The sequence below is a fragment of the Pleuronectes platessa genome, chromosome 2, assembly GCF_947347685.1.
Source record: "Pleuronectes platessa chromosome 2, fPlePla1.1, whole genome shotgun sequence".
NCBI lineage: Eukaryota > Metazoa > Chordata > Actinopteri > Pleuronectiformes > Pleuronectidae > Pleuronectes > Pleuronectes platessa.
The window spans coordinates 16,122,538-16,137,796 of NC_070627.1; the positions used below are offsets into that span (position 1 = coordinate 16,122,538).

Consider the following 15,259-nt stretch of genomic DNA (forward strand, 5'->3'; position numbering starts at 1 on the left):
GAACCCCCTGCCTACCCTCATGTTATATAGACACCGACTTGCACATAGAAACTATATATATATGGATGTATATCTGTTTATAACCATTCAGCCATCCTTACAGTATATATAGGGTCCATCTTTCTCTCTATATTTCCTAATACTATGTGGCTCCTCTCTTCTTTTGCCTCTGTCTTTCCCACTCCTTCTGTCCCTATCTGTGTAGGTGTCTATAGTCAGCCTTATAGCTAATGCGTTGGGCTACTCCGATCTAGGCCCGATTAAATCACTAAGGACACTGAGGGCCTTGAGACCCCTCAGGGCCCTGTCACGTTTTGAAGGGATGAGGGTAAGACATAAGATACCAGGCAGCTGGTCCTTCTGCATGCCGATTAAATAAAAGCATCAACGCATGCTAGAGATGGCAATTCAGAAAAACTTGTCTCCCGAGGGGACTTTTTTTTGTTTGAGGTAACCCCCCTTTTATCGAAGAGAAGCTTTTTGCATGGATGCAGATCATCTCAGATGGTCATTAATACATTCGATTTGATTTGTCACATTCCATTATCACATGTTATAAATTGAGTACTATGTTAAAAAAAAAAAAATTGCAGTGAGCTTTGCATTAAAACTAGCAACAAAACATTCTTATGAAAGACTGGACCACAATAGGGATTTTGACCTGAATAATGCAACACATTATAATAAACACTCAGCTCTGAAATGTTAAATATCAGCTGAGAGAACAATAAGAGGTTGATATGAATAATCACAGAGTTAATGTGGTTAATGTAATTCATGCAATCCGAGCATGCAAACCAATTCCTGTTTCTGAGCTACAGAGCCACCCAGACGTCATATGAAGGGCAAATAAATTGGCAAGGTGCACGTTTGTCCCTGGAATGGTGCACACTAATTTGTTTAATAGTTTTATATTGTGCGCACAATTGATTCATCTGTCCTTAATTGTGTGTAACAGATTCCGCATCAATAGCTCTAAGAACATGTGACCCCCGGAGGGCTCTGTGCAGCATGAGAAAGCAGTCATTTTCTTTGGGGTTCTTCTGATCATCAGTTTAATGTGTGATTGGTTGGATCAGCCTCTGGTTGTTGCTGGGCAGAAGAAACTTGTGTCCGTGTGTAGGCTCGGCATCCTCTAACTGTCGCTCTGCCTCAAGTGTCCTGTTATCTGATCTTATCACAGTTTGGCTTTGGCATTGTCACACTGGAAGATCGACAAACTTCTGGTTGCATACCCCCCCTCCCTCGCCATCCTTGCTCACCACTCCCCAGTGAATTTCATCGCCATGATTGTCATGATCACCATTTTGCAGTTTTTTGCAATTATTTATTTATTCATAGAATGTTATGACATTAAGCAGAACACTAGAGTGAAACGAATGTTTTGATGTTTGCCTATCCAGTGTCATTTTGGTTTATTTGGCTTTGTGTTATCATGTGTGTCGGTAAATGCACATTCATACAGTCCTCCTCCTGAAGTTGTATCTTCTCCCACACAGCCAATCTGCTTTGGTGCAGTAAAGTTGTAAACTCGCACAGCATATTCCTTTGTACATTTGTAACACTGTACAATGTAATCCTGTGTCAGTAACACACAGTCATTGTTTACAGTTTCTTAGCAGCATGTGGTTTTCTTTACATTGATTTTAAAAAAAATATTATTATTATATTTTCGCAAATCCAACTAAACATAATCACACAGAGTGATTAGCTGGTAACATATTGGAGCATATAGTGTTATACATGAATAAAACAATCTGGAAAATTAGATAAATAATATGATTCTAAGGAGGGGTAACAATAAGTCATGCCACAGTCCAATACAATATATTAGTATGCATATGGAGCTGAAAATGGATTGCAAATATTGTATAACAAAATGCCAGAGGGTGCAGTTACATCTCATGTCATATAGCTATAAATAGTGAAGACATTTAAATCTGGCATCTTGCTAACTTAGGTGGAGAATTTTAGTCCAATCAAATTCAGGCTTTGCTCAAACATCTGTCTAAGTATGCTGTTCTTTTTCTCCTTTATTTTTCAGTTAAGTTTTGTGTAGATTATAGTCCTAATGTCTGTTAATCACTAATTTCACCAAAACATAAGAGACATTTTTTTTAATTACATTCTTATCAGGCAAAAGATATATTTGAGTTATTGGAACTATGGGCTGAAAGTATTGTTACACCCCCTGCTATTATTGTTCAGGGCTTCAGCTTTTGCCAATCAGAAAATACAGCTAGCATTTTTTTTTAATGGAGGAAAAGAATGCGCATTTCGATGTATGTTTGTGTTGATGTTTTTTATGTGTCAACATCTCCATGTAGCTGCTGTGTGACTGCAGCGGCTGCGTTTCCTTGCTCTCCTCTTCAGGTGGTGGTGAACGCCCTGGTGGGTGCGATCCCCTCCATCATGAACGTTCTGCTGGTCTGTCTCATCTTCTGGCTAATCTTTAGCATCATGGGCGTCAACCTGTTCGCTGGGAAGTATTACTTCTGTTTCAATGACACAGAGGAGGCGTACTTCCACCCCAATCGCGTTAACAACAAATCAGAATGTCTTGCCCTTATTGAAGCAAACTTCACGGAAGTCAGATGGAAAAACGTCAAGATCAATTTTGACAATGTGGGTGCTGGATACCTGGCGCTCCTGCAAGTGGTGAGAAACGTTTGCTTGACACGTCTTGTTTCTGTCTTGTTTAATCAGTTCGCTCACACAATGTTTCTGCACACTTTACAGGCAACATTCAAAGGCTGGATGGACATTATGTACGCAGCAATAGATTCTAGAAAGGTACCATTTTTATAGTTTTTAAGTCTGACTTCCACATCAACGTGCCGGAGCGTTTCTTGCATATTTTCACTTTTTTAACACTTCACAGGTGGGGGACCAGCCCCTCTATGAGGACAACTTATACATGTACATCTACTTTGTCATCTTCATCATCTTCGGATCCTTCTTCACACTGAACCTCTTCATCGGTGTCATCATTGACAACTTCAACCAGCAGAAGAAAAAGATAAGATTTATTTTTGCTATTCTCGGAACATGCTGCCTTGAAGATGACTTGAGGATAAGTTAGCTGTCGATCACAACGTTTGACCCAACAATATTAATTAAGACCAAACTTACTGGAAAAACGAACACTTGGACAAACATCAGCGTGATGAGAACTCAGAAATGACAGAAACCATCTTTGAGAAAACCTTCCCTTGACATGGATTTTGACTGTTAAGTTTATTCAATGTCCCCTCCACTAAGATGATTTATGACCGAGAGTGAAGCCATCTACCAGGTGGTGGTTGAAAGACTTTGGCTTCACTTTTAAGGGAGCTGTCAAATTTTCCATCCTTAAACAGTGAATGGTCAGAATAGCCAAATGAGATTTTATGCGAAAAATTATATTTGAATTAGAATTTGAAAAAAAGGGTGAAATCCCTGCAGGTTGTAACCAAACTATTGTTGTCCCTTTACTTTGGAGGTCAGGATATCTTCATGACAGAAGAGCAGAAGAAATACTACAATGCCATGAAGAAACTAGGGTCAAAGAAACCACAAAAACCGATACCCAGGCCTCAGGTAAGTAATTGTTTTTCTCTCTTCAAGCTCACCACCATGCAGGTTTGTAACCATACATTTCTAAGCAAGAATAAAAGTGACTCTAAATATCTCTTGCTCTTTTCCTTTCTCCTCAGAACAAAATCCAGGGCATGGTGTTCGACTTTGTGACGCAGCAGGTGTTTGACATCTCCATCATGATGCTCATCTGCCTCAACATGGTCACCATGATGGTGGAAACGGACGATCAGTCCGATGAGACTGAGCTCGTGCTCTACTGGGTCAACTTCATCTTCATTGTGGTCTTCACAATCGAGTTTGTACTCAAGCTCTTTGCACTGCGTCACTACTACTTCACCAATGGCTGGAACATCTTTGACGTGGTTGTGGTCATCCTTTCTATTGTGGGCAAGTATTCCAAAGGGTTATTTACGCACATGTAGCAGTTTGACTGGAATGGGTCGGATCCTCCTGCCCATATAAACATGTGGAGTGAAGCCAGGCCTTCTATTTTGGTGATGTGTTGCTCATAGGGCAACACATCAAAAAAAAGTTAGAGGTGGCATCTCTCAATTAATGTATTATTTCTTTAATAAGACAAATGGTTAACTTTGTCTTAAGACCAAAAACTCAAACCTGGAAATAAAATGAGCTGATGAAAGATAAATAGAAATGTAATACTTATTACTTCCAACATTTTGATGTAATCATTTGAGGTAAAGGAAACATTTTTACCATATTCAAAGAGTACTTGGACCACTTTAAGGTGACCAAGGAGGAAATGTTTGGTAGTGGTGAACTATGAGGTTATCATTGGTTACATCTGTGTGATATTTACCAAGAAACTGTTTAAAATTTTAGATCCAGAAGTATTGAAACCTCTGGAAACCCTCGTTCTCCTCGTTGCTAATTCCTTACAAAAATATTTTTCTTCTCTAATATTATAAAAAGTGTGTTATAAATTATGACTTTATTCTTGTAGTATGTCTACTCAATTACAACATCATTCTCCAAATCTCAGGTTTTTTCTTCGATGTGGCTTGAACATTCACTTGTACAATACATTTCTGTCTTCTATTATTTGACATAATTATCTACAGAATATACTGTATAGAAAAGCATAGAATACAACAGACAGAAAAAAATTAATTTGTAATGAAAACAGTAACCGTGTCCTGAGTTTGAGTAATATCACTTAAAGCTTAACCAAACATATGTTGTATCTCTTTTTTCCTCTCTTTTAACCTCAGGAATGTTTCTGGCCGACATAATCGAGAAGTACTTTGTGTCGCCGACACTGTTCAGGGTGATTCGTCTGGCTCGTATTGGCAGAATCCTGCGTCTCATCAAGGGCGCCAAGGGAATCAGAACTCTTCTGTTTGCCCTCATGATGTCGCTCCCGGCTTTGTTCAACATCGGCCTGCTACTTTTCCTGGTTATGTTTATCTTCTCCATCTTCGGCATGTCCAACTTTGGCTACGTGAGGCACGGGGCTGGAATCGATGACATGTACAACTTCGAGACTTTCGGAAACAGCATGATCATCCTGTTTATGATCACCACGTCAGCTGGCTGGGACGGCCTGCTGCTGCCAATTCTGAACTACCCTCCAGACTGTAACCCTAAATTAGAGAATCCTGGCACGCCCGCTACAGGAGACTGCGGGAACCCGTCGGTGGGCATCTTCTTCTTTGTTATGTACATTATAATTTCTTTCCTAATTGTGGTCAACATGTACATCGCCATCATCCTGGAGAACTTCAGTGTAGCCACAGAGGAGAGTGCCGACCCGCTCAGTGAGGACGACTTTGAGACCTTTTATGAGATTTGGGAGAAGTTCGACCCCGATGCCTCTCAGTTCATCACCTATTCCAAGCTTTCTGACTTTGCCGATGCACTTGAACACCCGTTGCGAATCCCCAACCCCAACACCATTGAACTGATCGCCATGGACATGCCGATGGTGAGCGGCGACCGCATCCACTGCCTGGACATCCTGTTCGCCTTCACCAAGCGCGTGCTGGGTGACAGTGGCGAGCTGGATATGTTACGACAGCAAATGGAGGAGCGTTTTGTCGCGGCCAATCCCTCCAAGGTCTCTTACGAGCCCATCACCACCACTCTGAGGCGCAAGCAGGAGGACATGTCCGCCAGAATCATTCAAAGGGCCTACCGCTCCTACCTGGCCAGGCGGGGCTTTATCTGCAAGCGTAGACCAGCCAACAACAAAGTAGAGAATGGCGGAAAGAATGAAGAACAGGAAAAAAAGGAGAGCACACCTTCCACTGCCTCCCTACCCTCTTATGATAGTGTAACCAAACCTGATAAGGAAAAACAGGATGACGACAACAACGAGGGCAAGGGGGGTAGGAAAGAGAAGGGAAGAAACCAAAAAGACATCAGGGAATCTAAATGTTAAGAGTATCGGATTAATAATCACAGTAATGACAATACAAATTATAATGATTTAACTTCAAGCAGAGGAAACTCACCTACACAGATGTACAGATTATTTCATTTGCAAGTCAGAAAAAAAAATAATATTCAGTAATTTTGTTTACAGACTTCATTCTTATATCGATGCAGAGGGAAGCCGCTTGGTCAGTTCCAGCTTGAAGACTCTTGAACTTCAGTCAAAACCAAACATAATCAGCATACTGTGTGACATTGTTGTATCTACACTACTGATCTTAACAAAAAGGGAATGGAAAAACAGACACGGAACACGTGTGTTGCTCACTTACCACAGGTCTACAGATAAGACTAAGAACTCTACACCAGGAGGTATAGAGCAGGAAGGAGAAAAAAAACACTAAAGGAGTCCGACGCCTGGATGCAAGTCATGGATTCCTCTGGAAGACGGTGTCATAAAGGAAAAAACAAGGAGGCTGCTTGATTCCGAAGGATTGTTCTCTCAAAGCAGCCGACGAGTGGTTCTGTGTCATTAAGAATGAATTGAATTGTAATAGAGGAGGAAATGACACTCTCTCTCTTTAAGAGCAAACAGAGGGATGACTGGTGAGTGAAAGACACAAATGATGGAGAGCGTTTGGACGTACTTTTTTTCTTTTTATCAAAGCTAGATATTGTTAATTTGAGCAACAAAAATGCAAACAAGATTTAAAAAAAGAACAATATTCAACATTTTGCCCATGTCACTTAACTCTTCTACTCATTTTATCTTTGTTATACCCACATAAAAAAAAAAAAAAAAATACAAAAAATATACTTTTTTTTTACATGGGCTTTCACACCAATTGGTTAAGGGGTCTGTTTATTATGGGGTCAACTCGGGCCAAGGGCTTACATTTACTCCGAAAGATTTCCAAACAAATACATTAATAATTGTGCTTGTTCAATGCATAGAAATGACTTGCATGATGGCATGTTTTGATCAGAAATCTTGCATGAATTATCATAGTCCACAAGACACTAATACTCAGACCACAGCGGTGGCTCAACTGTACGATCGAGGCATTGTCAAAATTTGAAAGTTCAGAGATACGAGTAATTTGTTTAACAAAGATATAAGTGATATGGGGGTTGATATAATCTAAAAAAGGTTCCGAAGACTTATCTCATTACGCAACACATTTCAGATGACTATGTTTGAACCGTTGCCTCTATAGACAGAAGAATGGTTATACAACACCACCACGGTGGATCGATGGGTGAAATCCAAACAATTATTTGCTGCTCTGGAGATTTTGAGTGTGTACGATGTAGAAGTGGATGTCTGCGTGTTACCATGGGATTTGAAAATGTTCGTTCATTTGGACTGAAATGTTTTCAAGGGCACAACACTTTGCAATTTAAAGCTTATATTTATCATTTGTACGCACCTATGTAATGTTCCATACCATCTGCCTTTAGTTGTGCGTGAGCGGGCATTTTTTGGGGGTCCTACTGTCGGTTAGAAGTGGCTTTGGGGTGATTTCACAGGTTTGGCAAACTCCTTCATATTTCTGAGTTTTCTCTATGGTTGAGAAGAGTTCTGATTATTGCTCAGTTTACACCATTTGATGCCATGTTTTTAAATGTGTGTTCATTTATTTATTTTCCCCGATGTAAATTTCATGTTTGGTAAACTTATATTTTACTGTTTTCTACACCACATGTTGATATGATGCCGAGGGAAGAGGTCTCGGGCTGGAACACATTCGTCGGGTGTTAGCTGTGTCCTATTTAAAACAGAAGCTGAAAATGATGAACGGGTGATGATAACATTGTGTGTGGAGAAGCCAAAGAGGTCTGCCTTGTTATCCCTTGTTGCCCTTTTGTCAATGGAGTGGGATTGGGTGAAGTGTGCCCTGCCCATTCTGTTTTTTTCCCCCGCTGTCATTATTAGACAGAGAGACCCTAGAAATGTATGCAATGTTTGAAAAAAATCATCTGTTTTCTCAGGAGATAATATAGATGTACTATTGTGAGCTCTGCAAACAAAATGCAAGTGAATGTGATGGGAGTATTAATGAAATCATGTTTTACTCTTTTTCTGTTTCATGCCATGTCGATGGACAATGATCTGGGCGGGGCCGCCTAGTCGCGGGCAACCGCCCGGTCAGGGGCCACGTTAGCGCTTCCTGCTTATGATGCCTAGAATTATAGGGCTAGACGCATCTCAGTGAAACAGCAACATTTTGCTCGCTTGTAATGACGGATTTATATTGTTAGTGGATTACATTTGTTGTCAGGAATAAAATGTAGTCTGGTCTCAATTAACGTCAGTAAGCAAAATAAAAATAATACAATTGTTCACCCCGATAGCAATCACAGAAACAGGAAACACTGTGAGGAGACGTCATGGGAGGGAATTTGGATATGTTGGTTTGAGCGAAACACAGAAGTGGTGACGCTCAGCCGATCGGCCCCATGTTTCATTCGCCACTTTTCTCCACATCGCTCTACTGCATAACAAATACCAAATACCCATCAGGGCACTGGATGCTCTCTTATGGTAGTGTGAGCTTAAGCACCACACCAGAGCTTTTGCACTTCCTGTTGTGCAGTGATGTCACTTCCTGTTTATGAATAACCTCCGTCATCCGTTTCTCGAGTCCTATACACGGTCCAGCTGCTGCATGAGATCTCCAAAATCAGTGTGGTTGTTAACTTGAACCAAATAAAACTCTGAATGATAAAAGCATAAAAGCTACTGCCGTCCATTTTCTCCGATATCACCATGGATACCCAGAATGACGCCTAAAAAAAGTAGACACACATTCATACATTTGGGGGGGAAATAAAATAAGTACACTTGTTGTATACGGCACAAACTGCAAAAGCTAAGAATGGACTTTTTAAGAAACTATAAATAATGTAATATATTATTTTTTTTCAACGGCATGTGTAGTTTTTGTAAATACAGGATTACTAAAAAACTACAGCTATTAATCTATCACTAAATATTAATAACTATAAATAGAATGGCTTCCAGCTGACGCCCCTTGTCACACTTGTTAGGCTGTGACACATTTGTTAGATGGAGTAGATTTTTTTCTTTATTTGGAGTCACCTGTCATGAAAAAAGAGGGGAGAAAGCTAAAAGAATCTATGTTTAAAAAGCAGAAATTGTATTTAAAAGTGTATAAATTAATACGTATGAATATGGAGCGATATCACATATATATTATATATATTGTTTCATATATATATAGTATATATACATTAGAGCAATGTCTATAACGCAACTCTCCTGTCCACTCCTTGCATTGAGGTGAAACCAGAACCACAGAGTTTGAACTGATCATGCTTTTTGTTTCTTCGTGTGGTTTGTTCAGAGAATAACCAAATCTCTGGCCTGCCCAGGATCTCTGCGTACACCGGGTACCAGCGTACAATGCATGGTGTTGTACCGGCTGCTTCTGAGAATTGTGGAGCCTGCTTTTGGAGAGAGGATTGCACTACCAGCATACCCTTTTGTACATGTGTGACAATGTCTTGCCCCCTAGTTTCCTATATTGTACACAAAGATATACAGATGCAGACACACACATACACACACATGGCATTTTGCAGGCATCGGCTGGTCACCCAGCGTGCCCCAGTATGAGCCACAGCTCCACTTTTGTGTGACAAATGTTTGCTCGTTTCCGCTCTAACCCTGTGCTCCATGTTTCCACTTAACACACTGCTGCAGTCTGGAGTTGATCTTTACTTTGTCGCTGTCACTTTCAGTAAGGGTTAGGTGTATTAACTGTCTGTGTGTTTGTTTATGGTGCAATATCTCTTAACGGCACGTGCCTTTTTAGCTTCCTATATTAGTCTGTCGATAAAATCAGCTACGAGGATCTCGAAAAACCCACGGGAGTGAATCGAAGAAAAACGGGGGCACGATAGAAACGATGTATTGGGTTCAAAAATTGACTTGTAAACGGAAAACTCACCACGTAGATTAGACTGTCTGGACTAACATCTTGTAGAGTCATGTAGTACAAGTGCTCTCTCTCTGTGTGTGCGCGTTCTGTTTTTCCAAACGTTGGTTTTAACAATCGGTATATGAGGCCATTCTTTTGTAGCATGACTGAGATCAATTTCTTTTCTTTGCTGAAAATAGGCAAACTGAGAAATAATAAAGAAATTTAAAAAAAAAAACATCATATGACTGTCATTATCTTCTGCCACAGTCAGAGAGAGAACGTATGTGCACAACCACATGGGACAATGAAATGAGAATCAGTGAAAGAATGTCTTCATTTGAGCACGAATCTATTTCCAAACAATAAAGCAGCCTTCCAGTTACACCTCTGACTGGTGTCGTTTTTATGTATAGAATGAAAGACTGGAATTTCACAATGGATGGTTTAGATGTTGCTGGTCAGCCTTATGTACTTTGACGGATATGAGTTAACAATCCTCAGTAATATGGTTCACTTTGATGCTCCGAAGAAGGAGATTCAGTTTGTGTTTTAAGCTAATCATCATTACCAGAGAGCGCACACATCCACCAAGGACCAACAGTCCCCTCAAGTTTAAATTCACTACATGCTGATTTTTATTTGGATCTGCACCACATTTCACACAGATAGACGTCAGCCACCTAAGACATGTTAGATTTGTCTCATCAAAATCAATTATTAATCTCAGAAATCTATGAAAATGTTGAAAAACACACCCTCTAATCAGGATCCGCACCCAAATGTAATGGGTTCTCTCCTGATCCATATCCTTCCACCTGGTTACATGTTAATCCATTAAACACTTTTTGTGTAATCATGCTAACTAACAGACGGACGGACAAACTCGTCACCTTCTTTGCGGGGGTAGAAATTGCATAAGTCACAACCATAGAAGAAGAGAACATGTTTGAAGCCCACAGAGGACAGGGAGGAACAGAAAGACAGAGTCTGTCTGAAATCTGTCTGCTCAGTCTTGCAAACAACAACACAGTAGCCTGTGCTGTTATTTGTTATGTGTACATTACATCACACGCTACACTGGTTGGACAATACTTGAATTACTGAGTTAACATGGTTGGGTGTGTTATGGTGCAAACAGCACTGAGAGGACTATAAATGTGTGTCTCTGTGTGTGTGTGTGTGTCTGTGTGTGTAGAGAGTAAGGTGGCGCACTGAAAGAGGGAAAGGGGGGCAGGTTGTTGGGAGGAGGTGGGGGAGGGGGTGTGTGTTAGCAGGCAGAGACAGCACTGCAGTGCAGATAGATGGATGCAGTGGCCTGGGCTGAGTCAGCAGCATGCTCCCAATAGGCTCAGACTGTACGGTGCACTGTAGAGCAGCTTCCTGCGAGGGAGCGAGAGAATGAGCCACAGCAAGAAGATGAAGAGTGAACGAGAAACAAAGGGAAACGGGCTCACATGGTAAAAAGCCAGTGTTTTGCTCTGGATTCATCCTTCACCTGCTACCAGCACTGCATGAGTTGGAGGTGCAGCATGTACTGTGAACAGTGTGTTCGTGCATCTTACAGTACACTCACATTACATTTCTAAACAAGGACAGGATTCTACTGTACTTATATAATATAATGTGTAATAATATTGAATCTGTTGACAATTTTAACTACTGTAAATATCGGGCATTGAATTCTTATGACGTTCACATGTATCTGTTAGACAGTTTGTGTAGAAAAATGTCTGTACACTATCTCTGAATGTGTTTCCTCTATAAACACCATTGAAATGTGTATGTGTTGCACTACATGAGTATGCCGCACCATACACATGCTCCATCTTGTTTCTCCCTCTGTAGGTTTCTGTCCTTGCATCCATATCTGAACAGCAGGATTTAGTTGCAGAGGTGGGACGTGGATTAAGTGGGACGTGTGTGTGTGTGTGTGTGTGTGTGTGTGTGTGTGTGTGTGTGTGTGTGTGCGTGTGTGTGGGTGTGTAAAGAATACAGGGGGGAGATTGTATGTCTTTAAGGAATCAATAACATGTAATCCGCAGTATTGCTGCGATCATGTATCTTGGTGAGGTCGTGGTTTTCCTTTTCTGGGTCAATTGTGTTCCATCATGCAGGAGACATCATGAGGGTAAAGGGTGCACTGATCTACACTTTCTCTATTTAGGTGAATGGGATCTCAGAGATCATTCCACATGGTCTCAGTTTTGATAAGGAAGTGCATGAGGCCGGGAAAGACGTGTGTCTGTCTTGGGTTCAACCTCTTCCCTCCTTTTCACATAGTCCCTCACATAGCTGGAGAGGAATCGCCTGGTTTTGCCTTCTCTGCATGATGATCATTACTCATTAGATCTGTTGGGCTTCTGTCCACTCCTGTCTCTGAGACTGCCTGCAGATAGCAAAGCTGTATGTGGACTGCAACCTCTCCAACAGTGGAGTTCCTCAAATGGCTTCTTACAGCTATCTAGCACCCTCTACTGGGCCTAAAGGAAACAGCACAACCACGTAGTTTCCGTAAATTAAAGGGATAGACCACTCTTTTGAAATAAAGTAGTGTAGGTTGTTTTTGTTAATCAACCGGTTGTGGTTCTCCTCTAAAACGAGCAGCAAGAGACTGGAGTGATTACAAATGTTTGCTGTGGTTTCACAGAGAACCCATTGTTTTATTTAAAAAAATCTAATTTAACAAGCAGAGTATTTGTTAAACACGGACACAGACCAAAGCTTAGTCAACTCCGGGCAAGAAATTAAACCAAGATTTTACTCAGCTTCACTTAAAAATCTTATTCAGGCATGTTAAATGTGAAAATATTTATCATTTCAAAAGGTTTAACTACTGAACACAAGATGTCTCCAACATCCATGAAAAACTTAAATTCACCAGATCTCACTGGTGTAAGTTACCTTTTGGAGCAGGGTTGTTTTCCAAACCACAAAAATTATTGAACCTAGATTTAAGATGAGAACAGAAACTCAACTTATAGCAAATTAATTTGATGAGATACATCTAGTGTCAACCTTAAACGTACATCATTATGTACAGTCAAGGTCAATTATAAAGGGAAGTGAGGTAATATGAGTTTGTAAGAAATACGTGTCAAAATAAACACACAACTGACTCCGGCTTTGCTGCTTGCATCGTAATATTTCAAACTTTTATTTGTTATTGTTTTTTCCAGGCTCTTAACAGCTGATTTTATGTATAGTAAATTTTATATTTTTATATTTTGGATTGCTGGTTACTGCCAGCTGCAAAACCCAAAAATTGAAAAGAAACTATATTGTTATAGCCCAACTGAGTTTGACTGTTTTCTGACATTGAAGACCAATTGAATAATTAGTTATTGTGCAAAGAAGTGACAGATTAACCTTTAATTAAAGCACATCAATGCTTGTTTCACGTCTTCCTTTCCCCTCACGAGACCTGCACCCCACAGTCAGTTTATCCGTTTTGGACTCAAGATCGCATGGAAATAAATTGCCCTTTTAAAGACTTCCCATCCCCTTCAGTCCACTCTCCTCTCAGCCAGAAGGAGACACTCTGCAGAACACACCTACCACCAGTACAACGTCACCACCACTGGACATGGACCTGAAAAACCACTGAGATGCTACAATGAAGTGAACGGAAATATGAAGTACACAAGTTACAGTGTTATGTCTTTTTACCAGTCTAGAATTAACAAGATGAAAACTGAAAGTTAACGATATAAACCGAGAAATCTTTCTCTGCTGTAATGTGTTTTAACCACATGTGCTGAAGATTAAACTAATTTATACTCCATCAGAAGCCCCATGATTTTCACATATGTATTCATGCTGGCACTTTTTTTAAATATTGTGTGAATAATACGTGACACAAGTCTTCACCCTGTACACAATTATTCTCAATTATTTAATATAATAATGTACTTCTCGAGACAAGCCTGTAGATGTCACTGCTACATTCTGTATGTCACACTGCTGCAGTTGCTGCTTGAGCTTTGTAAGAGTTTTAAAGGGGCAAAGACACAGCATTTTGACAAAGGAACCATGTGCATTTCAGGAGCAATAAGATATGAAGTTATTTATGAAGTTTATGAAGATAAAAACTGAGCCTGAGAGGCTCCTGATGAGGTCTGCATTTAGAAATAGAGGCTCATAATTTGTTGGGGATATCCTTGCTGGTCTGATGTTTAAGGCCACATTATTTGAGGTGTGCGCAGAACACCAGAAAATATCAAGATAAGTTTAATGTAAAAGTGGGTTTTGCTGGGACGTTTGCATGTTGCTGAGGGGTGAGAGTGACTGTGACTGAAAACACCTCCGTTTCAGACGTGTGTCTCATGCCAGCACATGCCCTCGGCCCTCCGGACAATGAGGCTGTGGTCAGTGGCCTCCAGAGAAAGAGGGTCAGAATCTTCTCCACTCATCCAGACCTTTCATTCTATATGCTCTCTTCAGCTTCTAGCTGGCTCTTCAGCCAACATGATATAAGTGTCTCTGTGGTTCATGAACAATTTCACAAGTGAAAATACCTAAATAAAACGTATTCAAAAGATCACTGAATTATCACACTGTTTTCACCGCCAACGTTAAAGTCGTTTTCACCAGTGTTTGTATCTGTTTGTATTTATGTATCTTAAAAGCAAAAAGTCAATCATGTTGAGGGGACTGATATTCATTGTGTGTGTACTTTAGTGAATTTCAATGTGGTTTCATAAAAGGACTTTGCCAGAGGTATGTACGCTACTCAGTGCTTTTCTGGTTTCTTCATAATTTCTAGTGAGAGCATCATAATCATAAATATTCTTAGATTAGTTTAAAGGCACTGGTTGATTTCCACAGTAATTATTCACATATAAATTGTAAGTTTAGAAAAATTATTCAACTCTACAATTACAAGTTCATTAACTCTATGAACTAATTGGGAGCGTTCCCTCCAGGGGACGCTATATAATTATTATTAATATGCGGAATATGTGTAAAGTCATGATTTGAAATTTGCCATTAAAAAATCATACCTCAGGATTGTCACAGAGGAGCAGAGTAAATACAAATATTTGCATGAGATTTAAAGTGCGGTAAACTGCTTTGTTCGTGTCATGGTGATGTTGTAATATCAAGCGAAGTAGAGGGAAGACATGTATTTCCTCAGAGCTGACATTCATATAATCCTCGTCGCTTCACCAAGAGAAATACAGGCCTGTCAAACTGCAGAATGGACCTGGACCTGGTGAGTGTGTTTGTGAGGAAACGGCAGCAGTACAACAAAACGTCAGGGTCTCGTTATACCTGAGTGTATTTCAGTGAAAATTCAAAGACTCAAGGATTTCACAGACAAAAAGACAAAGTCAGATTATTTT

General features: G+C 40.2%; 1 protein-coding gene across 1 annotated transcript in view; it reads left to right on the top strand.

The window, feature by feature from the left end:
• Positions 1–9,163, top strand: part of scn8ab (sodium channel, voltage gated, type VIII, alpha subunit b) — a 45,473-nt gene extending 36,310 nt beyond the window's left edge. Inside the window, exons 23-29 of the mRNA XM_053444736.1 lie at positions 206–328; positions 2,374–2,658; positions 2,740–2,793; positions 2,882–3,019; positions 3,475–3,579; positions 3,696–3,966; positions 4,809–9,163. Of these exons, the coding sequence (XP_053300711.1) occupies positions 206–328; positions 2,374–2,658; positions 2,740–2,793; positions 2,882–3,019; positions 3,475–3,579; positions 3,696–3,966; positions 4,809–5,977 (2,145 nt within the window). The 3' untranslated portion in view covers positions 5,978–9,163. The remainder of the gene's footprint in view (positions 1–205; positions 329–2,373; positions 2,659–2,739; positions 2,794–2,881; positions 3,020–3,474; positions 3,580–3,695; positions 3,967–4,808) is intronic.
• The last annotated feature ends 6,096 nt before the right edge of the window (positions 9,164–15,259 follow it).